Source organism: Hippocampus guttulatus, chromosome 16, assembly GCF_054856545.1.
Source record: "Hippocampus guttulatus isolate MCC_2025c chromosome 16, RoL_Hgut_1.0, whole genome shotgun sequence".
NCBI lineage: Eukaryota > Metazoa > Chordata > Actinopteri > Syngnathiformes > Syngnathidae > Hippocampus > Hippocampus guttulatus.
Genome location: NC_141276.1, coordinates 12,894,367 through 12,921,240, shown reverse-complemented (window position 1 = coordinate 12,921,240; position 26,874 = coordinate 12,894,367). Strand labels below are relative to the sequence as shown.

General features: G+C 44.0%; 2 protein-coding genes across 4 annotated transcripts; one reads left to right on the top strand and one right to left on the bottom strand.

Moving 5' to 3' along the window:
* Nucleotides 1-455: 455 nt before the first annotated feature.
* Nucleotides 456-14,318, top strand: sdr42e2 (short chain dehydrogenase/reductase family 42E, member 2). Its single transcript, XM_086133575.1, has 12 exons — nt 456-534; nt 1,557-1,962; nt 4,641-4,736; nt 5,486-5,543; nt 5,621-5,739; nt 5,810-5,885; nt 9,529-9,611; nt 10,122-10,259; nt 11,317-11,382; nt 12,046-12,109; nt 12,190-12,263; nt 13,991-14,318. The coding sequence occupies exons 2-12, from the start codon at nt 1,564-1,566 to the stop codon at nt 14,246-14,248; spliced, it is 1,431 nt and encodes a 476-aa protein (XP_085989701.1). The 5' UTR covers nt 456-534; nt 1,557-1,563; the 3' UTR covers nt 14,249-14,318.
* A 1,003-nt stretch (nt 14,319-15,321) lies between these two features.
* On the bottom strand, nt 15,322-26,564 carry cdr2a (cerebellar degeneration-related protein 2a). 3 transcript variants are annotated; one of them, XM_086133573.1, is made up of 9 exons: nt 25,941-26,564; nt 24,604-24,708; nt 24,396-24,512; nt 23,948-24,060; nt 23,295-23,443; nt 21,831-21,998; nt 21,442-21,753; nt 20,126-20,387; nt 15,322-16,352 (listed from the first exon to the last, which is right to left on the bottom strand). In XM_086133573.1, exons 3-9 carry the CDS (start codon nt 24,424-24,426, stop codon nt 16,098-16,100), a joined length of 1,290 nt encoding a protein of 429 aa, XP_085989699.1. In that variant the 5' UTR covers nt 24,427-24,512; nt 24,604-24,708; nt 25,941-26,564; the 3' UTR covers nt 15,322-16,097. The 3 variants fall into 3 exon arrangements, with proteins under 3 accessions (XP_085989699.1, XP_085989697.1, XP_085989698.1); XM_086133571.1 differs by lacking the exons at nt 24,396-24,512; nt 24,604-24,708; XM_086133572.1 differs by lacking the exons at nt 24,396-24,512; nt 24,604-24,708 and having other exon boundaries at nt 20,126-20,384.
* Nucleotides 26,565-26,874: the final 310 nt, after the last annotated feature.

Genomic DNA, 26,874 nt, shown 5'->3' with positions numbered 1-26,874 from the left:
GTTTACATCATTTAACAGTTTGACCTTTTGAGGCTTCTCAAAAGGGATCTCTTTGTTAGTCTGGGAGAACACCTTCTCTACAGTTCTACCAAGATTTTTAACACTTTCAGTGAAGTCAAAGCACCATCGATGGAACTAATGAGTTGGACTATTTTAATGGATTTGGCAGGCATGACAACTTGCTAATTATTTGTGTCGTGGAACCAATTTGAAGTTGGGGATTTAATGCAAGACACCTGAACGTTATTAAGATGCATTTTCATTTGAATGTGCGAAATGTGATGGGGCGCTGAGTCATTTGAGATTTTTCAGATTTTTTTTCCTGGTGCTCCAGAGGAAATTGCTCCCACAAACAGCACACATCTCTTTTCTTCATGACAGGATCGGCATGATCTTGCATTACGGTAGCGAGTGTGCAGGTGCAGGTGGAGGGGCGGGCCTTCCAGGTCACAGCACAAGACTTTGTGGATCTTTTTCAGGCCACCTGCATGTCCTGAAGTATGGGTGGGACTGGAGCACTGCATTAGCAAAGAGGTAAGTTCATTCATTTCTCAAAAATGAGAAAAAGGCTTGTGTTGATATGTTTTTGAGCAGTTGCAACAGGACGGGTTGTTGAAAAGTCATTCCTGTATATTTTTGTTGATTTATGGAGTTGTTAGAAATTGTCTTTTTTTTGGCAGTACAAAAACGATTAATTGTCTGTTCATTTATGTACATTTTCGCTGCATTTGAAATGATGATAAGAGTAAAGTTTACTTTTGTGAATTTTACTATATGTTTTTTAATATGATATGACAATTCGAATGACTTTTTACTGACCCATGTAGTTCAATAAAGTAACAAAAAAATACATGATGTAAATTATATTTTCATTATCAATACAAAATGCTAATCATTGAAATACTAGAACAATTGTAATAATGATATTAACTAAACCGTATTTTAAATCATATATTAGACATCTGACACTTAGTAAGTAAATATATTAATAATATACTGTATATTGTGACAATTTGGCCTAAATGTGTTTGACTGCAATCCTCCTTGCTTTATGTTTTTCAATCATATTTTATTTCAAAAGAAATAGTTTATTTATTCATGTATTTTATTTATTTGTTCTTTCATTTTTTTAACTGCTGTAACCCCTGAACTGCCCCTTGAGGAACAATACAGGAGGTCTAATTATTTATCTTTGTCTTATCATATCTTGTAAAATCCATAAATATAGTAAAGCTACATAATAGTAAGGAAAACTACGAGTATGTTTGAAAAATATGGTGTGGTACAAAATAAAGTAATCGTAACATTGTTGATTAACAAATCATATTACAACATGACAATCTTTTTTTGATCATATTCCCCTCATATTTTGAAAAGTTTTCTGTGTACATTGTTTTTTTGTGTAATCCAGCTGTAAAAAGGTAATGCATGATAATCATATTATTCACATTTTGGCGTGGTCCATGAAGTCTGGATTAAATAGTTTTCCTCCTGTGGAACAAGTGAAAAGAAAAAATTAATTCAAACCCTGATGAATTAATTCCCACCTCATCCAGGGCGTTAATGGAGCTGTGCGGTCCCAACATGAGCAAGGGTGGAGGCTCCCTCTGCCAGGTGAAGCAGCTTCCCTGCCACGGCATTTCCCTTTGCCGCCTCCAGGCCAGCGGGCAGGCCCTGCACAACCTCTCCCCTCAAACCCACCCGTACCGGGTCAACCAGGTGGCCCCGGCCCTCCGGCGGCGGCCGAGCGGAGCTTCCGCCTCCCGCTGTGGCAGCATGGAGTGCGAGCCATCCAAAACGGGCCAGTTGGGTTCGTCTTCTCGGACAGTGCTGGTGACCGGAGGTGGAGGATACTTTGGCTTCAGGCTGGGGAGGGCACTGGCTGCTCAGGGGATGTCTGTGATCCTCCTGGACATCAACAAACCTTCATGGGAAATCCCTGACGGAGCGCTCTTCTATCAGGTACGATATATACCACAGGTGTTAATTAAACACAAGACCTGCTGGCTGGATCTGGCTGTCCACGTCATTGTACGTAGCCTCCGAAAGCTTGCCATCATTTTTTTTTCTTGACATACGTTTAAAATTGGCAATAAAATAGCATTTTTAAACAAGTCCAGAGGCATTTATAGTATAGGGTTGCCACACAGAATATAGGAGGAAACGGGACAAGACATCCAACTGCCTGTCACTCTAGCCCAGTGGTTCTGAACTTTCTTAGAGATACCGAACCCAACCAGTTCATATGCACATTCACCGAACCCTTAATAAGTGAAAAAATAAATATGTATATATATTTTTTACAAATTCAAGACATATTTAAAAACTGAAAAAAGTAAATAAAATTTCAAGGGATAAGTATGCTTTTTTAAAAACAAATTGAACGATGTACTATCACGACAGTCACACGTTGACTACGAAGCGAATTAAACTTACTACAGCACTGATTGGACAAGCAATGTAATGTGATCATCTGCGGCGGCCGTGTCATAACTAATTGACATGTTGAGTCCGGTGTGTCTTAACCTCCGTGACAGAGGCTCCGTCAAACCCCTACGGTTTGATCGAACCCAGGTTAAGAGCCACTGCTCTTGCCTCATGCCTTGTCTGCAAACAAATGCACTGCAGCTCAACTTCTGGCTACAATTGCGCAACCTACACCTCCATTTAAATGGACTCTCTGGGGTTGTTCAAAAGGTCATCGTCGCAATGTTGCTTCCAAAAAATAACAAGACAGACGATAAAGATAAAATGTCCAATACTTTGCTGTCCCATTGCAAATGTCATTAAGATCAATTGTGTGAAGATCTTGCTTCTTTGAATCTATTGTGACATTGTTGCTGCTGTCCCTGTTATTTTTCCACCCAAGAAGACCCTAAGATCTCAACCGTGGTTGACTTTACCGCTCTCCATTCAAGTTTTTTTTAATGACATCTGTCATAATCTGCTGGGGGGGGGGGGCGATCAAGCTTATTTTGAGAAGGCATGAACTAGAAAGTACACCTATTTGTTTTCAAACGTCAGGAGTAAAAGTATGTTGGAGGCGTGCAACTCAAGCCTCTTACGTGGGCCCCTTGCGTCAAGATTCCGTCAGCGGGCCTCTTAACTGCGCGGTCCGTCCGCTGCAAAGAGACGCTTAGGCAAGTGATCCGTGTTCCTCAAAGAGGCAACCAGCTGCTGACAGGGCCACAGCGGTCAGACGACATGATTCAGGTTACACCTGCCCGCCTCATGGCGCACTTAGGCTAATTACAGTCATTTCTTTTTCCACAGGGCAGTCCTTGTGCTACTTCCCCGACGCTTGTTTTCTCTTTTCAATTAGCCAAGTGCCACCGTTGAACACATTTGAAACATCATTGTTCCCCATAGGAAATCCTGTCAGCTGAATCAACTCACCTTCATACAACCTTAACCCAGGGGTGCCCATTACGTCGATCGCGATCGACCGGTAGATCGCGGACTGGTTCCAAGTCAATCGCAAGGGGTGTAGAAGAAAAAACAAACAAACATTTGTATCTCTGTTCATCTTAGTAATATATTTTTTATGTTAATACACACTGCACCCTAATCATTCTATCAGTCTCACTTTCACAAAAAGTATTTTAAAAAGAAAATAAAATAAAGCAGGTCATCTTTAACTTACGGTGGCGTGACTTTGTCACCGGAAGTTGTTAACTCTCAGCAGTCTGCAGTTGCAGCTTGTAATCGGAGTTGTTGCGCTAATCTTTTATCATTATTCTGCAAATTTCTCCATTGTGGGACAAATAAAGGTTTTCTTATCTGATCTTATCTTATCATTATTCTCATTCAGAGTTTGTTTTGGACAATTCACCGAGGGCACGGGCAAAGAATGGGAATCTGGAGGCTCGAGAGAACCATTTTAAAACAGTACGCATGAGCTACTATCGTTAACAGGCTGCCTAAGTGCGTCGCATGCCTCAGCATCAGGCTTTGCTCATCATGGCACGCGTGTGTACCTGCGTGCATGCGTGCGTATGCGTAATGGGTCGATCGCGGGAGGTTGGTTGACCGAAAAGTAGATCTTCGGTCAAAAAAGTTTGGGCACTCCTGCCTTAACTCTTTCAGGGATAGCGGTCACTACAGTGGGCAGCTGATCATGTTATAGGGTTAATTACCTGTATGTGGAATCTTTTGAGAACCATTTTTATGCTACATTACATTTTTACGTATTTGATACCGCCCCTGTTAAAAGAATTGGTAATACCGTGATGGTGCCAGAAGATGGCGGCAAAAGACTTAAGACGAAAAGGATCATAAAGCACCAACATCATGCATCGAATGTTCTCAATCATGAACTCATGCGCACAGTAGTTAAGTTATTCAACACAAACAGACCACCTTCAAATGAGGCTCATCAATAGTCTTAGCTGGCATACTAGCCGAAATAAAACGCTAGCACAAACTGATGTGAAATCACAAAAGGGCAAACAAATATGCGCACTGGTACAAGAAGAACAAAACACACTAACCCAAAAACCTGTGGAATTAATCTTACATGCTGAAAACTCCGACACACCTGAAATTGGGACCACATTTGGAGTTTGCCTGCATTTCCTCTATGGTGACTGTAGGTGAACATGAATCACCCCAAGGCTACTGTTCCTCTCTTGTTCTGGCAGAGCGACATCCGGGATTATTCCTCACTCTTCAACGTTTGTGATGGCGTCGACTGTGTGTTCCACTCGGCATCTTATGGCATGTCTGGCCCCGAACAGGTGAATTCATCGTGGACATCATCAGGTTTTGGGGTGGCTAACAGCCCTCTATCTCACAGAGTAGATGCCGCTCTGCACTTAACAGCAGCCGCATCCCATCTCCGCATACAGAACCAAAAAAAGAGCAAACTGTATAAAAGGGACCATTTTTCAAACAGTTTCTTGAGGATCATTAATGTGATGTCTTCATAAATCAGCCATACAGCCCCAAGTGGAGGGAGCTATTTTTTTCCCTCTAAAATGATCTTGATTCATGACACTTTTTGAAAGATAAATTGTGATATTCTTTTAATCATAAATGGTTTATTTGTATCTTCAAATATAGAGAAAAGTTCAATAGTATATAAACCAATTCATTCGTAGTAATGGCACCTATTTTTCTGACACCCTCCCTTCTCACTCTACCCACCAACACCTTTTTTAAAAAAAAAAACCTTGCCGCCTGTGTCAAATGTCTTTTTTAGTATTACGTTTTTGTTGTTTTTTTGGGGGGGGGGGTCATGTTGCGGGCCGCTGAAAAATAGATGGTGGGTGGCAAGTGGCCCCCGGGCCATAGTTTGGACACCACTAGTCTCCTACTACTACTACTACTATCCTAATGCGGCAAAATCACACACGCGCATGAGAAGGAGCAGCACAATGTCTATTGAACTGAAGCAAAATAAAAAGCAAACCGGTATAATTCTTTACATTCTTTTAAATATCTCTGTAAAAAAAAAAAAAAAAAGTGTCTTCATATTTGTTCCCAGCTGAGGAAAGAGCAGGTGGAGTCCATCAACGTGGGCGGGACCAATAATGTCATAAATGGTGAGAACGCATTCGAGTGCAAAGTAACATGGTGATGATGCGTAATAGTTTGTTGACTTTTTGGGGACGGGGGAAAGTGTGCAAAGAAAGGAGCATCCCCCGGCTGGTGTACACCAGCACCACCAATGCAGTATTCGCAGGGGAGCCCATCGAGGATGGCGACGAGGCATCCGTCCCCTGCGTGGCCCCCGCAGTGGTCAGTAAAAATACTCAGCGTGGCTAAAGTCAGACGACGGTGTTTCTAAGTCCATTCTTGTATGCTTCAGCACATTGATCACTACTCAAGGACGAAAGCTATAGCGGAGCAGATGGTCCTCTCCGCCAACGGATGCTCTCTCATCGGTATGCGATGCCACAGTTGCCGTGGAAACATGACAATCTTGAAACCAAATGTACCTTCCATTTATTTTCTGTGGCTCTTCTTTTTATTAGTATTGTGGGTGAGCTGGAGCCTATCCCAGCTCTCCAACTACCTCAGTAATGTATCGTTATCAACACAGCGGAGCATCGATATATTTGGAAAGTCCATTTTTTTTTTTTTTGTTCATTACACGGTGTGGATGTTGTGAGTAGAATAAGAATAAGAAAACCTTTATTCGTCTCACAATATAGAAATTCCCAATTTACAGCAGCAAGTTATGAGAGGAAGAAAGTAGAACAAAAAGTACAGGAGCTGCTGTAAAGGCAGCCACTCTCGCGGTGCCATCTTGAAGTCATAATAACAAAATAATACAACACAACACATAAGACACAGACAGTCATTCAATCTTAACCACTTTTCTGCATACTATTTGTTGTTTCAAGCAGTTATAGATGAACGTGGAGAAGAAGAGTGTATACTTGGCATTCCAAAGCCCCTGATGTTACACCTCATTGCCATCAACAGGTGTGAGGCCTCCCCTCTTGAATGCTTGGTGACCCGACACCATACCAGCAGCTGCCTCCTTAACCCTTTCATGCGCCCTGTAACCTGTTAAGATGTCCACTGTAGTAACCGCTGTCCCTAAATAGGGGTTAATACAGTGATCCCTCGCTACTTCGCGGTTCGTTTATCGCGGGTTCAGTGCATCGCAGATTTTTTCAAACATATTAAAAAAAAAATATATATATATATATTTTTTTTTTTACATATACATGGAGTACAGTACTGTATATGTTGCTCTATGTGACTTGCTGTTGTTTTGCAGCTTCTCGCGGACTGTTTGCGGACTTTTTACCTGTTTATGTTAATTGGACGCTACTTCGCGGATTTTCGTTTATCGCGGGTGGTTTTGGTCCCCATTAACCGCGATAAACGAGGGATTACTGTATATTCATTGATGCTTTAAATCTTGTTATTATAGACGCAGAGTTAAAGATCGCGCAGCAGCCTGTAGGAGTTCACTTTTTTCTTTTTTCCCCCACTGCACAGATGTGCAGTCTCTAGTCTCGTCCCACTGTTTATTGAGCCAATAGGAGCGTATTTTATACAAGAAAAATCTCACGGCGCAGCAACCACACATAAGTGTACAATTCTATTGAAATTATGATTATCTTGCCTCAATTGACACATATTCATTAAGATTAAGATATCCTTTATTTGTCCCGCAATGGGGAAATTACAATCAGACTTCAGAAAGGAAAACGCTGGGTAGGGAGAGGGAAAAAAACCCCATGCTCGAACTATCCTCTTCTGAGGATAATTTAAGTCCAGGATAAAAAAGACCCTAGCACATAAATAAGCATTTGACAGTTACAACAAGTCACAAGACATAACATGTAATAAGGGGGAGGATGAATGGGAAGGGGGGGGGGGGGGTGACCACGACGCGGCCGTCCTGACCAGCTGCACGGCACACGTGCGCTCTGCAGATCGAACCACGTCACGGGGGAAAAGAATCGGAGCGATGAAGACGGTGATAACAAGGATGTGTATGCGCGTGTGGTTGTCCAGTTGTGTATGTGTATGCGTGTACAGGTCATAGCTGCATCGTCGAGGTCTGCTCATCATGAAGACAGTCCCGGCCGAGAAGGAGGGGGGTGATGGTGGGGGCCCTAGATTCCATGCGTACTTCCAACCAGGGGAAAGGCCAGATAGCGTTGTTTGTTTTGGAGGGACGGCCGCCAACAATTTCAGACAGCCTTGAGTCCGTGGTCTGTATCTCTTCACTGGCGCCGATCAGCCCGAATCCGAAAACTCTTTCTGCAGCGCGGATTCCAACTTCTCCATGTTGTTGTCGATCGCGCGGAGTCGCTCCAAAACCGCAACAATATTGCGGTTGAGCTCAGTCCCCGCTTGAGTCTGAATGTTGGACATTCGCGCCAAACCATCCAGAATGACCGGCAGCCTCTTCACTTCCAATAAAGCCGCTCCCGTCGGTTGAATTTTGCGATAGAACAGAAAGCTGCCAACACCAAACAGCAGCATACCTGTTATCAAAAGGCCAATAATGTAGATGTCTTCCACATCCTCCACGGACAGTATTGCCAGGCACACCGGTCTCCACTTTCTCCATGGATCCAGGGCGTATCCGGCAGCAAATGTCCCCGGAGGGCAAGCAGGCTCCCCACTGCCTGCTCTTTCCGTCGAAAAAAAACCCTCTTTGTTCACTTACTCTTTGTCAGGGGTCGGGAACCTTTTTGACTAAGAGAGTCATGTAAGCAAAATATTTGGAAATATATTGAAAATGTATTTTTGTCATAATACTCACCATTAATGTGAATATTTTTTCCGTTCCTCATGACTGCTCAAGATCATAGCAAAGCTACTGGAATTATAGTCAGCTTGCTGGGTCCATATGCGGAGTTGCTGCTGGCTAGCTTGCACCCCGCTCAGTAGCTTGGGTATTTTGATGCGAACGTAGCATGGCGCGTGTCAAAGTGCCTCTTTACATTTGACCGTTTCATCGATGGTATTTTGTCATTACAAATCAGACACACCGCAGAACCTGTTCTCTTCACAAAGGCGAATCCTTCGGTCCATTCGTCCTGAAGTGTACCATACCCATCATCTTTTTTTTTCTTTTCGCCATTTTATTCGTCGAAGGATTAGCTTTGAGCTAATGACCGAGCGGCCTGTTTACCCAGCAACGGCCAACATAGGCCAGTATCATCCGATGAAAATTGCTCCTGCCACCAACTGCAGCCCTGAACACGACATGAGCAGTGGAAAATGGATGGATGGATTAAAAAGGGGGAGAATTTTTTGTTTTATCAGAGAGCCAGATGCAATCATCAAAAGAGCCACATATGGCTCGCGAGCCTGCTGTAACCTGATAACATGATCAGCCATCCAACTGTAGTAACCGCTGTCCATGAAAGGGTTAATTGAACACAAAACGACTTTTGTTGTAAACAAGGCAGTTGCAAAAACGTGAATTTGCTCATGTCGAACCCAGAATATGTGGTGTGCTGTTTACACTGGCACCCGGAAAGTATTAACAGCATTTTCCTTTTTCCCCAATGTTTTGTTATTTCCTAATTTCAAAATGAATGTAATTAATTCCACCCCAACTGAAATATATGGAAAATTCTTTCAGTCTCACATAGGGTCCAAATGGCCTTGTAGTATCAAAATTAAAGTTCAAACAGAACAGACTTTTTGCACGATGGTGTCGGGAAGAAAAGTAGCAAAGGCAGCTGTAACTGTAGCTTGAATTCTTTTTGAAAATATGATCACGAGCTTGTCACACCTGTCTTTAAAAGGCTATTTGGCTAATTCCTCTTTTGCAGCACCTCTTAAGCTCCATCGAGTTGGATGGGGAGCGTTGGTAAACAAGCACTTTCAAATGTCTCCAGAGATCAGATTCCAGTCTGGGCCACTCAAGGACATTCACAATGTCGTCCTAAATCTTGTCATTATGGGGTGTTGTGTATCGAATTTTGAGAGGGAAAACAAATCAATACCAATTTAGAATAAGACTGTAACATAACAAAATGTGTAAAACGTGAAATACATAACATTTGACAAGCCTCACGTCCGTGTTTTGTTTTGTGTGCTGCGTAGGTGGCGGTGTGATGAGAACCTGTGTCCTCCGGCCTTGCGGCATCTACGGCCCCGGAGAGCGCCGACACCTACACAGGGTGATGGTGAGGAACATGCACACACACATTATATTCAACCCACCCAAGTACACAGCACGTCCTTGTGTAAGTCTCCTGGCGGAATGTGTTACCGACAGCAGTGCTTGCATCATTCATGGCGCGCTCTGGTTACGCTCCGCCATTCTTCCAGTGTTTCCTCTGTGGGGCAGTCGGGAAGCATTCAACATTTATTGTTTGTCAGGTGGCTACGAAACTTGAGTTTTTGAATACAGCAAACAGTGAAATAGATTTAACATGACTTGAATCGAACACAAGCTGGCCTCGAATAGCCTGCATGCATACATTACTGCTGAATGATGTCCCCCCCCCCCCACATATTGCAGTATTTTATTTATTTTTTAATATATATTTTTTGGGGTGTCTGTTGTTTCAAGGTTTATAATTACTCCAACTTAATGATACCAAAATGCACCAAAACTGCATCATGGAGTTTTTTTTTTTTTATGTGGAAATGTTAACCTAAATGTTAACCAGTCAATCTTTGTGGGTTGTCAGGTGAACGTGGAGCGTCGCTTTTTCAGTTTCCGATTCGGCGATCGGTGGGCCAGGATGAACTGGGTGCACGTGGACAACCTGGTGCTGGCCCACACATTGGCCGCGGAGGCTCTCACCATGAAGAAGAGCTACATCGCTGTGAGTGTGTCCACAACGGTTCATATGCTATCGCAATGCAACCTCTGGGTTGCGAGACCATGACTCTATCGCTGAGCCATGCGATCATAGATGTTGCTATGGTAATATGGCATTTCAAGTGTTATTGTATGCGTCTAACTGTATGTTACTTTACAGCACAGGTGTCAAAGTCAAGGCCCGGGGGCCAGATCTGGCCCGCCATATCATTTTATGTGGCCCGTGAAAGCAAATCAAACATGTCAAGTTCCATGATGCTTGCTAAACTCTGAACCCAAATTTTAAATTGTCATATGTAATCCACAATAACAGTCATTATTCTTGACTTCTGTTTTTAAAACTAGTTATCCATCAATTTGTTGTGCGCTGTGATTAAACATTTATATGGTTTCCCAAAATTCATTATGGCCCACCAAGGGAAACCGTAACTACAATGCGTGGGTTTCTCCGGGTACTCCGATTTCCTCCCAGATTCCAAAAACATGCCTGGCAGGCTGATTGAGCACTCCAAATTGTCCCTCGGTGTGAGTGTGAGTGCGGATGGTTGTTTGTCTCTGTGTGCCCTGCGATTAGCTGGCAACCGGTTCAGGGTGTCCGCCGCCTACTGGTTGAAGACAGCTGGGATAGGCTCCAGCACCCCCTGCGACCCTTGTGAGGATTAAGCGGATCAGAAAATGGATGGATGGATGGATGTTATCGTATGGTATTGTCTTATCATATCGTATCGCGTCATATCGCATGACATTGTAATTTAGGTTGTCGTACAAGATAGGATCATCGCGGATCATATCAGTCCGAATTTACCTTCTGGCATCGTTGCATGTAATATCGCAATGGAAAACAATGCACTCAGCATATTGAATGTTATGTTATGTTATGTCATTGGATTGCATGGTCTTGCATAGTACTACAGTGCACCGCATCATACTGTATTGTATCATGTCATATCGCATTTACCGCACCGCATCATATCAAACCAAATCGTATTGTGTCTTTGTTCTTTCAGGAAATTTTGCCCCAAATTCTTTCTTCACAGTTGTCTGTGTTTTTTTTTTCCTAGAGTGGACAGGCCTATTTCATCAACGATGGACTTTCAGTGAACCTCTTTGTGTGGTTAACACCTCTTGTGAGTTCCGAAATGTTTTGCAATGTTTCATGTGGTCAACCACATTGCATAATAGCCAAAATCATTTTTCAATATTTTTTGGAAAACAAGAAAAAAAAATGTAATTTTTTTTTGAAAACACATATTGTTCATTTTTATTCAGTCTTATTTCTTTCACGTCTTTATTCACTCATCTGGTTGAAGTTTTTGTTACAATATCAATTTAAAAAAAATACCAGTGTGTGTGTTCTATTTTTTTTTTCTTGCCATCCCACAATATTGAAAAATCACTGACAATTTACAATATGGGGCCGACAATGTAGGGGTCACTAATGGGCCTTTCCAGTGGTTTATTTTTGAAACATAACCACGTCATTATTATAATTTTGGTAATTATTTGAGTGTGGCCAATGCAGCTTGTTTTGAGCCCTGCTACGATTATGAAACCAGCAAAGGGAAAATGGTCACCAACAGATTCGCAATGTTCTTCTGTTTGTGTATATTTGCTAAAAATAACCTGTTGTTGAAAATCCATTTTCCCAAAAGCAAAGCTGGGAGGACGCACTGTTGACGACAACAGAAATAGAAAAGCTCTCAGACTTGTCTAAAAATGCGTGCACTTTTTTATTTTTATTTTTTAATGGAATTGCATTGATGACTTATGGTTTCTTGTTTTTGTTGCAGTTTGAGAGATTGGGCTACAGCCGGCCGTTGATAAACCTGCCTGTTTCTCTTGTCTATTCGGCAGGTAGCACATCGCTTCTATTAAAACACATTAAGAATTCTTATCAAGTGCATGGATTCATCGAGCTGACGTTCTTTTTCCAGCCATCCTGGTGGAGTATTTGCATATATTCTTGAGACCTGTGATTGAGGTGCCTCTCTTGTTCACCAGAAGTGAAGTAATTATGTCTATATTTTTGTTTCCTTTCCACTCGCACAATTCAACTGAACACAGAGAGTAGGTATGCAAATGCACTCGCCAGCGAGTTCGTTTGGTACACTCGCACAATCAATTCAATGCAAAAATAAAAAATAAAAAATTTAAATCTCCCTTTGCAAAGGTAATTATGCTCACTTTTGATTGGCATGAATTTAACGGTGTTTTGTTTTTGTAGTTACATATGACTACTGAGCAGCTTTCCTTTAAGTTGAATTGAGCAGTATTAGTTGCATCAAAATATGCAGTCTGGTTCTGAAATCAAATTACAACCGGGTTGACGCTCGTAAATCCATTTCAGCCCCCCCCCCCCAAATGAAAACAAAAATGTGTCTTTGATGAGAAAAATAGCACTCTCCATTCTTGTACTTTATGAAAACATGCAGTAATAAAATAATTAAAGGGAGGATTGCATCGAGACGGCCACTCCTCAATAAGCTGCAGTAATAGTACTCTTTCTATGCAGAGGATAAATAAGATATGCTTCTGATATTGTTACATTTTGTGTTTGGTTTACGGTTCCTGTTCAAATATCCGTTGGGTCAAAGGTTATAACACCCTGACACAGATGCTATTCGGTAGCCCTTTAAAGCTCTTTTGCATTGTTTGTTAGCATTTTTTGTTTGTTTGTTTTTCTACAATGTGTATCTTAGTTTTATGTTTAATTTGAGACTGAACTTCAACTGGGAGTGGCATCAAACAGCTTGAGGCCTCTTTTGAAGAATTGTTCATCATTTGCAAAGCTGCTGCCCACTGTAAACAATACAGCTGCTTGTATCTCAAATTTTTAAATCAGCCCAATGACAACTCGCATCTCAAAAAACTATGTCGGGTCACTCATATCTCAAGGCAAAACAGTTGAATGAAAAATGATGCACAGTCAAATAATCAAGCTACGCTTTGTTTTACGTTTGAGACCTACATTTTACAGAATTGGAACCTTCTGGGGGCATTTAACTGTATTGTTAACCCTTTCATTCACCCTGTAACCTGATAACATGATAAGCTGTCAACTGCAGTAACCGCTGTCCCTGAAAGGGTCAAATCCATACACCTCAAAAGGGTGCCCACTCTTAGATTGTGCAGATGTACCTAATGAAGTGACTGTACTCAACTCCTTCGTTGAAAGTGTTTCTGGCCATGCTGGGCTCACATTCCCTGCGGCCGCCCGGATTCTTGTTGAAGTGTTTCCCCCCCCACAATGACGACAGACTTCATTAAGGGGAGTATTTTCCGATCAGGCACTCTGCCTGCACCTGCCTCCCTTACTACCTGAATTATGTAAAGCCCTTCTTAGATTTGAGAAATCCCGAGACCCAGACATGACATGGCAGGTGGAGTGATGGGCACACCTTTGACCTATTTGGTTACATCAATTTTGTGGCTACAAATTTTGTATGCATAATTCCACTGAGGGATCAGGAAGGAGGGGAGAAGACTCGGCATCCATCTTAAAAAGGTTCAGTCACGGCTCAAAAGGTCGTCCTCATGAATGTGTAATGAAGCCGAAACCAAAGCTGAACTCGCGCCACCGCACCTGCAGCTCATTCCGCCAGACAGCTGCCAGGGTCCGCGCGATCGATGATAGTCGCCGTAAATAAAACATTCAGCTGCTTGCGGAGCCACAGTGGGAAAATAAATTCGAACGTGACTGTACACATGACTTATGTGTGTGTTGACTGTGCACAGGTGAGGAACATAGCGGTAAGCCACACCTTCAAGATAGACAAGGCCCGTAGAGAGCTTGGGTACTGTCCCAAATCGTACAACCTGGCGGATTGTGTGGAGCAGTACCTCAAATCCCGCCAGGCTCGCTGCGGTTCTGTCGGCGTCCACTGGACCCCCGGGCTGCACAGACCCCATGTGGTACTGCTGTTGCTGATGGTGCCTTTGGCCCCGCTGCTAGTCTTGTTGAGCTGCATGCTGTGTAAGGAGCACGCTGGCTGACTCGTAACATTGTACAATCTGGAGACAGCCATTGCTTGAAGGTGACTGTTGAACGCGCATGTTTGTAAGTGTGCTCACCGAATGTACACACAATAAAATTTGTCATCGGTGGCCACAGTCTAATGTGATCAAGTGCTTCGGTTTTGCTTCCTTCAGTACCAGCCAATTCTTGACCCCCTTTTTTTTTTTAAACCCAAAGTCTTGGGGGGGGGGGGGAGGATCTGGGGTTGAACGTGTGGAGTGTGAAAAGACATCTAAATATGTATTTGGGAGTGAATGAGTTACATATAATAATAATAATAATAATACATTTTATTTATAAGCGCCTTTCAAGACACCCAAGGACACTTTACAATAACAAAAAACACAAAACATATGTAAATTATAGACTTTTCATTTTTATCTTTTTCAAAGCCTTTAGAAAATGTGTCATTCTTTGATTCTTGTTTTTTTTGTTCACATTTTAATTTATTTGGAATTTAATTCATACATTTTATTCCCGCAGTGACATTTTTATTAATCAATTGTAATTCAAATAAAAATACGTTAAATAAAATAATTTAACCGAGCCAACTAGCCCTTTTAAATAAATAAAATTGTGACTTGTCAATTTTGTACAAATTTCGAGTGAAACACTCAAAGATTGTAGATTGTAATGACCTTTTTGCTCATAAAAAAAACAAAAAACAGCTGAGGGTTTTGTTTCGGGCGCTTCTTTCGCTGTGCTTTTACAGGCTGTCGAAGGAGGGCGCCATTTTACTGCATAAAATGTCGACAGTATCAGGGGAATTTTAAGAGCTTGTCTTATCTTTTTTTTTTGTCAACTTCTCACCATAAAAGGGAGCAGGGGCCAGCAAAATCAATTTGTTCAAATTTGAGGCAAACGGGGAAGTGTTTTCGTGAGGTTATGCTGTCTAATAATTCCCGTGTGGTTCTATTTACTATGAATACAGCACATTCTCTTGACACAAGACTGAAATTATTGACAAGCGAAGTTTGATTATTTAATTTTGGCACAAAACTACTGCCACGCCAAGTATATTTCATATATTTTTTAAAACAGACAAAAGGAGTGATCAGGTTTTCTTTTTATTTACATCTGGGATGTTTTCAATCAGAAATGTCAGCATTTCAATTCGGTCAACTCTCCAAGCTAACAACAAAATCATGAATAATAAACTCAGAATTAGTCAAAAATAAATAACAAAAGTGCAAAGCGCTGTGTTCTTGTTCCAAAGTATTTCATTCTTACAAACAAGCATGACAATAAGATAATTATCACAATCAGCCTAACTACTTTTTCATCCTATTATAACATTCCAACATTTCTTTACATGTAAGTCACACATCACAGCTTTAAACCGTTATGCATGATCGTAATGCCTGCGGATTAGCAGCTACGCATTGAAATACTTTTGATGACTAAATCCGGTGTGGAGACGTAAAATCAAATAAAACCGCAGTGGAACTGTTATAACAAGCACCGCAACTTATAAACTATAACAAATCCTTATTGTATGTAATAATATTTTTTATGTCAGGTTTATATATATATATCTATAATATATATACTGTATATATACACGCACACACACAGTATATGGCCTTTGGAGGACTTGATTGGAAGAAGGTTCAAAAATGCCTTTTTTTTTTCTTTAAACACTGTCCATAATTCAAGTAGTTGAGGAAAAAAAAGACAAAACAAAAGGATCAGTGCTGACTACTGACTAAAGCATAGTAGCATTTGAATAGAAACTTGGCACAATGTTCAATGAGCATTAAGCACCAGGGTAGTTTCAAAGAGAAAGCACATAAAGTGCACAACATTCCAGGACGAGGACTGATACAATCACATGGTGGACGCGTCGCTGACAAGTTTGTTCTCGTGCAGGTCTTCTTTGGTCTTCTGGATGCGGGTGAAAATCTCCTTAAAGAGGACTTTGTACTCTGGCTCCTCGGACACCAGTGAGGGTTGTCTCGCCATGCCGGAGAGGCGGCAGCGAGGGCGGACGCTCGTGGACGGACTGCAGGATGTCTGGACGGACTTGTGAGTGAGCCCCGCGGTTGCCTGCTGACACCGCTGTAGCAGCTGGTCATATTTCACCTAAAAAAAAAAACATGCATGTATTTCACTAATCAACTATTTCGGTACACTCTCTCAATCTAATGAGTTTCCAAAATTCGTTTTATGGACTTTTACAGTATATTTCCTGACTGTAATGCCATCACATGTTGGGAAAGGAGAGCTGCAGTGCACTAATACACAGTAAGCGCACTCAAGCAGAAGCTGCTGTCACCCACACACAGACTGGCTGATTTCACATGCCACCCATCAGACCCCGCCTCTTAAAATCACAAGCATGTTGATGTGTTGTTCGCAGGGAATAGAGACTGTGCCTTGCCACCAGGAGTGAAAATCCACAAGTAACTCCATCCATCCATCCATCATCTACCGTTTATCCGGGGCCGGGTCGCGGGGGCAACAGCTTTAGCAGGGAAGCCCAGACTTCCCTCTCCCTAGCTACTTCTTCCAGCTCTCCCCGGGGGATCCCGAGACGTTCCCAGGCCAGCTGGGTGACATAGTCTCTCCAGCGTGTCCTGGGTCTTCCTCGGGGTCTCCTCCCGGTGGGACATGCCCGGAACACCTCACCAGGGAGGCGCTCAGGAGGCATCCGAATCAGATGCCCAAGCCACCTCATCTGGCTCCTCTCGATGTGGAGGAGAAGCGGCTCGACTCTGAGCCCCTCCCGGATGACCGAGCTTCTCACCTTATCTCTAAGGGAGAGCCCGGACACCCTGCGGAGAAAACTCATTTCGGCCGCTTGTATCCGGGATCTCGTTCTTTCGGTCACGACCCATAGCTCGTGACCATAGATGAGGGTTGGAAGGTAGATCGACCGGTAAATTGAGAGCTTCGCCCTTCGGCTCAGCTCCTTCTTCACCACGACAGACCGATACAACGTCCGCATCACAGCAGACGCTGCACCGATCCGCCTGTCGATCTCTCGCTCCCTCCTGCCCTCACTCGTGAACAAGACCCCAAGATACTTAAACTCCTCCACTTGGGGCAAGATCTCTCCCCCGACCCGGAGGGGGCACTCCACCCTTTTCCGACTGAGGACCATGGTTTCAGATTTGGAGGTGCTGATTTTCATCCCAACCGCTTCACACTCGGCTGCGAAACGCTCCAGTGAGAGTTGGAGAGCCCCGTTTGAAGGAGCCAACAGCACCACATCATCTGCAAAAAGCAGGGATGCAATACTGAGGCCACCAAAACGGACGCCCTCAACGCTTCGGCTGCGCCTAGAAATTCTGTCCATAAAGATTATGAACAGAATCGGCGACAAAGGGCAGCCTTGGCGGAGTCCTACCCTCACTGGAAACGATTCCGACTTACTGCCGGCAATGCGAACCAAACTCTGACATCGGTGGTATAGTGACCGAATAGCCCGTATCAGGGGGTTCGGTACCCCATACCCACGAAGCACCCCCCACAGAACTCCCCGAGGGACACGGTCAAACGCCTTCTCCAAGTCCACAAAACACATGTAGACTGGTTGGGCGAATTCCCACATACCCTCGAGGACCCTGCTAAGGGTGTAGAGCTGGTCCACTGTTCCACGGCCGGGACGAAAACCACACTGCTCCTCCTCAATCTGAGGCTCGACTTCCTGACGGACCCTCCTCTCCAGCACCCCTGAATAGACCTTACCAGGGAGGCTGAGGAGTGTGATCCCTCTGTAGTTGGAACACACCCTCCGGTCCCCCTTTTTAAAAAGAGGGACTACCACCCCGGTCTGCCAATCCAGAGGCACTCTCCCTGTTGACCACGCGATGTTGCAGAGGCGTGTCAACCAGGACAGCCCCACAACATCCAGAGCCTTGAGGAACTCCGGGCGGATCTCATCCACCCCCGGGGCCTTGCCACCGAGGAGCTTTTTAACCACATCGGTGACTTCAACCACAGAGATAGGAGAGCCCATCTCAGAGTCCCCAGGCTCTGCTTCCTCCAAGGAAGGCGTGTTGGTGGAGTTGAGGAGGTCTTCGAAGTACTCTGCCCACCGATTCACAACGTCCCGAGTCGAAGTCAGCAGCGCCCCATCCCCACTGTACACAGTGTTAGTGGTGCACTGCTTCCCCCTCCTGAGACGTCGGATGGGGGACCAGAATTTCCTCGAAGCCGTCCGGAAGTCGGCTTCCATGGCCTCACCGAACTCTTCCCACGCTCGGGTTTTTGCCTCGGCGACCACCGAAGCTGCGTTCCGCTTGGCCAGTCGATACCCGTCAGCTGCCTCTGGGGTCCCACAGGCCATAAAGGCTCGATAGGACTCCTTCTTCAGCTTGACGGCATCCCTTACTGCTGGTGTCCACCAGCGAGTACGGGGGTTGCCGCCACGACAGGCACCAACCACCTTACGGCCACAACTCAGATTGGCCGCCTCAACAATAGAGGCACGGAACATGGTCCACTCAGGCTCAATGTCCCCCGCCTCCCCCGGAACATGGGAAAAGCTCTGTCGGAGGTGGGAGTTGAAACTCCTTCTGACAGGGGATTCCGCCAGACGCTCCCAACAAACCCTCACAATACGTTTGGGTCTGCCAGGACGGACCGGCATCTTCCCCCACCATCGGAGCCTACTCACCACCAGGTGGTGATCAGTTGACAGCTCCGCCCCTCTCTTCACCCGAGTGTCCAGAACATGCGGCCACAAATCCGATGATACAACTACAAAGTCGATCATCGAACTGCGGCCTAGGGTGTCCTGGTGCCAAGTGCACATATGGACACCCTTATGTTTGAACAAGGTGTTCGTTATGGACAATCCGTGGCGAGCACAGAAGTCCAATAACAAAACACCACTCGAGTTCTGGTCGGGGGGGCCGTTCCTCCCAATCACGCCCCTCCAGGTCTCACTGTCATTGCCCACGTGAGCATTGAAGTCCCCCAGCAGAACAAGGGAGTCCCCAGCAGCTCGGGCTCCTTCCCTGCCAGAGAGGTGACATTCCATGTCCCAAGAGCTAGCTTCTGCAGCCGAGGATCGGACCGCCAGGGTCCCCGCCTTTGGCTGCCGCCCAGCTCACATTGCACCCGACCCCTTTGGCCCCTCTCATGGGTGGTGAGCCCATGGGAAGGGGGACCCACGTTGCCTCTTCGGGCTGTGCCCGGCCGGGCCCCATGGGTGTAGGCCCGGCCACCAGGCGCTTGCCAACGAGCCCCACGTCCAGGCCTGGCTCCAGAGGGGGGCCCCGGTGACCCGCGTCCGGGCAAGGGAAACCTTGGTCCATATATTTTTGTCATCATAAGGGGTCTTTGAGCCGTGCTTTGTCTGGCCCCTCACCTAGAACCTGTTTGCCATGGGTGACCCTGCCAGGGGCATAAAGCCCCAGACAACTTAGCTCCTAGGATCATTGGGACACACAAACCCCTCCACCACGGTAAGGTGACGACTCACGGAGGGGCACAAGTAACTCGCACCCTCAATATGTTTTACAATTGTCTATTGATATCTTTCCAGATGCCACAGGATGGCAGCAACACAGTACATTTGTGAAAATGAAGTGCCTCGACTCACATCAACATAGTTCATTGGCACCAATATGGCAGCAAAGCAGTACTTTTATTGCTTCGGCCTCAGCAAAAAAATAAAAATAAAAAAGTGAGATAGAAATATCCCCATCCATCCATTTTCTGATCCGCTTATCCTCACAAGGGTGGCGGGGCGTGCTGGAGCCTATCCCAGCTGTCTTCGGGCAGTAGGCGGGGGACACCGTGAACTGGTTGCCAGCCAATCGGAGGGCACACATATAGACGAACAACCGGCCGCGCTCAACTTTGCGTTTCAACTTTGTGTCAACACATTCGCAGCCGATACGAACCTGCAGCGCATTGTACTGCGCGTCCACCTCGTTGAGCAGCAAGATGCCCCTCTGCTTCACCACCTCCGCTCGCCTTACACACATCTTGTCGTGATCATCCGATGCGCTTGCTGTGCCGTTAGATCTCTGCTGCTGACGGTCCTTCTCCCGGTCCTCAGCCGTCTCCTCGCCCGTCTCCTCAGACTCGCCTAGATCCGCTTCAGGTTTATCGTCTGAAGTGTAGAACACCGAGTCAGGAAGAAGTAGTTGGTCTGGCTTCCTGCTTTGGGAAGGATCCGACAGAAACAGAAAATCAGTATCCAAAACGGTCTGCAGTTCCTTACTTGATTGATGGCCCCACTGATATGGATTTTTTTGAGGCCGATGCCAAAACTATCATTTGGCAGAATAAAATTCTGATTCATTAAAAAATGTGTAAAGAATAAAATTACTTATTTTTTAGTCCCTGAACATTTACAACATTAGAGCTATGAATTACAGTTAGAACATATGAGTGTTTTTACATTACTTATTCCTTTTGTATTTGTTTGACTATACAACAAAGAGGAAAATGAGCCGGAAACAAAGAAATTGGCCAATTTTTTTTATTTTTATGGGAGGAGGAGCAATATGAATTGATTTCGAATGCCATTATCTTTGTCTTATGTTGGTGGGTGTTACTGTGGAAAAAAACATGAAACACATTTTTATTTTTAATTTCTGTGCTGCCTGCCTGGTGTTGATGCTTCTGCAGTTTAGTTGTCTGCACATGGCTTCACGCAATCAGGACGTGTTGATTTACTTTGCAGTTGCCCCCATTATTTTTGGAGGACTGGGACCGTCCCAGCCCACAAATAGCCAAAATTTCCCTATCATTGAGGCCAAGTGAAACGCATTGGAAAAATAATAATAATAAATTCTTAAACTTCTCCTAAAAAACGCTGATAAATATTTCATATATGGAAATTGGATGGAAACCCCAACAACTCCCCAAAATAATTACAAATAATGGCATTTTTTTTTATATTAAAAAAAATAGAAACCTTGCATTATTAACGATGACAGCACAGAACGTGCCTGGCGTCAGCGAGCTTGTGTTTGCTGTGATTTCTTATTTTGCAGATCCAATCAATAACGTCCTTGATTGACTGATGACCGATTTTACATGAAATGCTAAATATCTGCTGATCGATCCAGCCAATCAGATTTGTGAATACTCAATTGTACACGTGTTCCATGAACATTAACATAGCAGGTGATAATTGAAATGGGCATGGAAATGCACAGTGCCCCCCCAAAATAAATTTGAATGTTGGCAAGAAATGGGATTTATGCACCTGGCCATGCAGTCGGCGCGCCACATGAGTCTCAGTTGCTCCACTTGGGCCTCCAGCTCCATCTGCCTGGTCCTGCAACCCACCAACAGGTGGAGCCGCTGCTCCAGGCCTTCCTTGTCGTTGGCCGTGAGCTCGCTCTCGCGTTCCGCAGATTCACGACGGATCTTTTCCGCTGCCAGCTGAGCCTGGAGAGTTTGGACTGAGCGCAGGAGGATCTCGTGTTCCTCTTCTGGGTCTTGGCGTCGGTTTCGGTCGTACATGGATCCCTGCGGCGACAGCGGTCCCTCTATTTGTCGCCTATTAGCTACACACCTGAGCCGTGAAAACAGAGAGAGAGAGGTGGGTGTTTGTGGAAAGCATCGAGGGTGATAAACTGCACTTCACTGCACCTGTCTTGGTGCAAGTCAAAGAGCCCCTTAAGACAGGAAACGCTCTGTGCGCTGAGGTGGCGCCGCTGCTCTTGTTTGTTCCGCTCCGACTGGGCAGACGTGAGCGCCTCCACCTGCTTCTGCAGACCCTCCATGTGCGTTTGAAGCCCATCGATGGATTCGGTCAGACTGGAAAGAGACAGAGAGAAAGTACAATGAGTGATTTTCCAAAACTATTTTTCATTTCACTGATGAATGAACACTGTATTTCACTAAATGAAAATCAGTATGCAGTGTTCCCTCACTTATCGCGGTGGATGGGGACCGGCACCCGGCCATGATAAGTGAAAAACTGCGGAGGCAATCGGTATTGATGAGGAGGAGGACGAAGAGAGGAGTGCTGCAAGCCCAATCAACCCCCCCCCCCCCGCGTATGTAGCAAGCACAGCAGAAGAAAGTATGCCAGAGAGAGGCAGGTGAACGAGAGTCAACAGCGTGACGAGACACAAGGGAAGGTGCTGGGCGGGGCTGCGAAGTTGCACAGTCAATCAGCTCATGGGATACATCAATTCGTGCTGTCATTGGTCGACGTCGAGCCGGTAACCAATCATGCGTACAGGCATGTACAAAACCTCAGGGTCATTCTGTATTTTTTTTCTGAATACAGTACAGTGGGAAAAAAAAAGAACCGCAATGTACTGAAGCCGCGACAAAAGAAGTGCTATATTGCGAGGGATCACTGTATTGTGATTAATGACTTGAGGATTTTTTTTGAGTGGTCTTTTTTTTTTTGTCATCGATTGTACCGTATTGGCCCGAATATAAGACGGCCCTGATTATAAGACGACGCCCTCTTTTTCAAGACTCAAGTTTGAAAAAAGACTTTTTGAACACCAAATTAATTTTTATACAGAAAATAATTACAGTACATCTGAAACAAACATTATAACAATATATTTGAGAGAAAAAGCATGTTATTTTGCCTCATTCAAATCTTAATATCTGAACATTTAAATATGTAAACTAAAATGCAATCACATTCGTAAATGAATGGCTTCTGGTTTTTGAAATGTAAATGACATCATAACTTCTCCTCAGCTGACGGTTAACCTGGCCGATCTTTGACCCACTTTTCACCAGATTGTCGCTACGTTTCTCCATTTTCTGCAATCTCTTCTATTATTTTCTCCTCTTTTCTTTCTTACCGCTATTTTTTATTTTTCTTCTTCGTGCTACCGCTATTTTTATTTTTATTCTTCGTGACACGGGTTCACTTTGGCCTGGGGAGTCAAGTTCAGCATTCGCTTCAATGGTACCTGGCGCCATCTAGCGTCGTGAATGGGGATGATGTCTAGACCCCGAATATAAGACGAGCCCCACTTTTTCGGTCTTATTTCAATGCAAAAAACACCGTCTTATATTCGGGCCAATACGGTATATCGCCCACTTCCTGTATCTCCCTTCATAAAATTGCGGTAGCCTGACCTGCTGATCTTGTTCTGGGCCAGGCGGTCGTCCTGCACTAGCCTCTTGTTGCCCCGCTCCAGCTCCTTGGTGGACAGGTCCAGCTGCTCATAAACTTTGGCATGCTGGTCGTTCATGTGACGCAGCAGCTCCACTTGCTTGGCCAAATACTGGTGAATAACACAGGGAAGGCGTTTATCGTTCAATTCCGTTAGGGTTTAACCTCAAGCTCAGAAGCTGCACACAAAAAATTGTTTCTTGTTCTGGCTCTACCCAACAATTTAGCATCAGCACAGGAAATGGTTCGGTTTCTCACACCAACATGCTCAAGTGCACACGTGTACGCAAAGCCTTCAGAAGGTCATTCGTGAAGGATGAGCATTTGAGAGATACATAAGGGTTACAATAGCAACCAAAAAGAAATCCTGAAGCTTGCACATGGCCACAAACAAATTGGGGCTATTTTTCCTTGATTTGCCTCATCAGACAACTTGGAGTCAAATCATTTTCTCAAGACTTTGTGGGTATGCGGGACCAAAATGTGAGACAATGGAACCGCTGAACTTCACCAAAATAGACCAAATAAGGGTGGAAATGTTCCGTGACTGTGCCGTGACATCAGCATGTTTTATTGCTTAGTTTTGTGTGCGCACGCCTATGTTTGTGTGTGTCACCTCTATTTCCAGCAGCTGCTCTTGGTTGGTGGAGTACATCTGCTGCAGTGCCTGCTCCAGCTCGCGGTTGCGGTCCAGGAGTGTTTTGCCGAGCTTGGCGGCCAAATGGAGATCTGTCCCAAAAGAAACGGGGAAACATACTACTTGAACCCGTCAAAACAGAGGACAACAACAACCACGCATCCTGTTGCCGCTCACGGATGAATCAGTGGAATGTAAGGCATGCGACGCCATTTACTTTGCCACTGCGGATGCTTTTCAACGTCTTTATAGAGTTTGGGAAAATTCTGTCTTATCCTCTGGGTCAATGGTGGCCAAACAATGTGGTTAAAGGCCACATTTAAAAAAAATCATACAAGTGAAATAAGTGACAACACACTTGATCACGAAAAAATAGCAAAGTGTTTGTTAGCACGTCACTGTGTAACATCTTAGCCTTTTTGCATACAGTCCTCGACACTCTGGGTACTGCATTGCATTGTGGGATGTGGAGGCCATTTTGAGGAGGGGGATCCATGCTGAATGTAAAGAAGGCTGTGTAGTCACACAGATGAAAGACAGCATGCTAAAAAGCAAGAAAGGAAAGGCGATTTATAGGGAAACATTCGACCATGAAGCTGACAGTACCGAAGGTGGAACCCGGGGCGGACTTTCACCTCTCTCTCGCTGAGGTTAACACTCGCTGGCTGGGACATGTGCCTCCTTCTCAAGCCTGCAAGCTAGGGCTCCTCTTTGGATGGAGGGAAGTCTTCTTATATCCACTGAGGGTTCAGGTTTTTTATTTTAACAAGTTTCTTTGTTGGTGTGCCCCTATGTTAAGCATCTTTAGGTATTGGGGGGGGGCGCAATACAAATGTAATTTATTGCTATAAAAGTACAGATGGTAGATTTTGCCATAGCAAACTGTGCAGTGAGATCAGATCACAATATATGTGAAATAGTTGATATTATTAAAATAAGAACCTAAAAATACTTTAATTTGCCAATTCATTTCATATACTTAATTAAACTGATTTAAAACAATTTCAATGTAACATGATTGATTTTATGAATATTTTCATTGTATTATTTAAAATAGATCGGTGATTTAAGGGGATTAATCAATACAACCGGGAAAAAAGTGGAACACATTTCAAAAACAATTTTACTAAAATGGCTAAATCAATGCAAACGAGAATCGCATGTCTCCTAATAAGGTAAATGTAATCATACTTGCCCTGACCCCTGCTCTAAATACAAATGTGCCTGCCGAGTCCTCTCAATCTGTACATTGGTCAGATCACCTAAATCCAACTAATGCAACACCATAAATCCTCTGGGAGGATTAAAATGTTTAGTATAGTCTGTGATATCATAAAAATAAGCACCTCCTAAAAGAAAGTGCAACATCATTCAGTCCACTTACTACACCCACAATAAAATATCCCCCCATTTATTATCTGAACCAATTTATGTAATGTTACATATAATCCAATAAACCCTTAATTTGTGTCACGTATCCAACAACAACAAAAAAACAATACAGAAAACATTCAAATTAATTTATTCAACTCTTGCTGGCAGTAAACATTTTCTCCAATTCTGCGAATGCACTTAATCCGCACCACCAACAATTCTCAACTCCTTAAAGCGTCTATGAACTAAAAGTACTGTAAAATCTATGGAAATCCTGTAGTTTTGTTTTGTTTTGACAACGGCTGTTATTGCTCCGGCAGCGTGGAACACTTAACTCAAATTCGGAGGAATTTCCTGAAACTTGACTATTTATTCCAACGACGAAAAGTGTCAAGACGAACAATTTTACCGTAATTTGCTTAGCTTTTCCACAAGATGGCAGAGGGTACACAATTATAACCGGTGTACTGCATCCACCCCTTGTAACATTTTTGTTTGGTGGCCTGTGTGATTATTATCCCCCTAAAAAAACTACAACGTGTACCTGAACTCAATAAAGTTTAATAAACGGTGCGTTGTATGGTGCAACAGCTCTTACCGTTCTCGAGGTCCCTTTGAGCGCACCACGCATCTCCATTTTTGTCAAAATTGTCCTCCAGAATCCCTTCGGTTAGCATTTGTACGAGCGACGGCCGCAGCACCTGACGAGAAAGAAGAGCCCCCTCAAGTGTTATTCGGCTTCACGTTGTTCCTAAGTTGCCAGCTGCTCTCTCCCCGCCCTTACTACCAAACTACACCACAGTTACATCCGCCCTTGTGTTGACTACAGCCACGTGGCATCTCGCGAATACATACCAACAGCCGCCAGGTGGCACCCGATAGAAACTAACTTTTATACTACAAATATAGCAATCAAAATAGAGATTACAAAAATATTTTTACGGGGGGCAAATGGTAAATTACAAAAAGTAGATCGATCGATAGATGAATAGATAGATAGTTTCCGTGTACTGTAATCATATGGCTCAATCGGGACGCAAACGTGAATAAAATTTAGTCAACATTTTCATGAAAACTACGCTCTGGGACACATTTGCTTTTGAGAGAACAATAAGTTATAACGGTATATATTTGATACATAATTAATTAATAATTTCAATTTCATTCAGTACCAGCCAATTCTAGACCCCATTTTTACGCTAAGTCTTGAAAGATTTGAGAAAAAAACAAGTATCTGCGATTGAACGTGTGGAGTGTGAAAAGACATATAAATATGTGTTTGGGAGCGAATGAGTTAAAAATGGTTTCCGTATTTTTACGGACCAACCAGGATGAAACTGCGCTCGTTTAAGCCCTGCCTCCTTGTGTTATTTTTCCTCTTACAGTTTGCCAGCCGCAAGAAAATAAACATTCTAAAAAATCCCGAGCCCCAAAAAATCCAGAGTCAAAATTTTAATCATAACTAGTCAGTGAGTTATAGAAGTTGAGCAAGTTTTAAAATAAAACGTTATTTGTAACTTCCGGTTTCCGGT

Bases quoted from the DNA above. Each gene is read 5' to 3' on its own strand.
- cdr2a (XM_086133571.1), bottom strand. From the start codon at position 26,019: ATGCTAACCGAAGGGATTCTGGAGGACAATTTTGACAAAAATGGAGAT. The intron at 21,754-21,830 runs GTGCAGTGAAGT...TTCACGGCTCAG, and splicing joins TTTGACTTGCACCAAGACAG to GTGTGTAGCTAATAGGCGAC. The intron at 20,388-21,441 runs GTGCATAAATCC...TCCTTCCCAAAG, and splicing joins CGCGCCGACTGCATGGCCAG to CAGGAAGCCAGACCAACTAC.
- sdr42e2 (XM_086133575.1), top strand. From the start codon at position 1,564: ATGGAGCTGTGCGGTCCCAACATGAGCAAGGGTGGAGGCTCCCTCTGC. The intron at 9,612-10,121 runs GTGAGGAACATG...GTGGGTTGTCAG, and splicing joins GACACCTACACAGGGTGATG to GTGAACGTGGAGCGTCGCTT. The intron at 12,264-13,990 runs GTAATTATGTCT...GACTGTGCACAG, and splicing joins TCTTGTTCACCAGAAGTGAA to GTGAGGAACATAGCGGTAAG.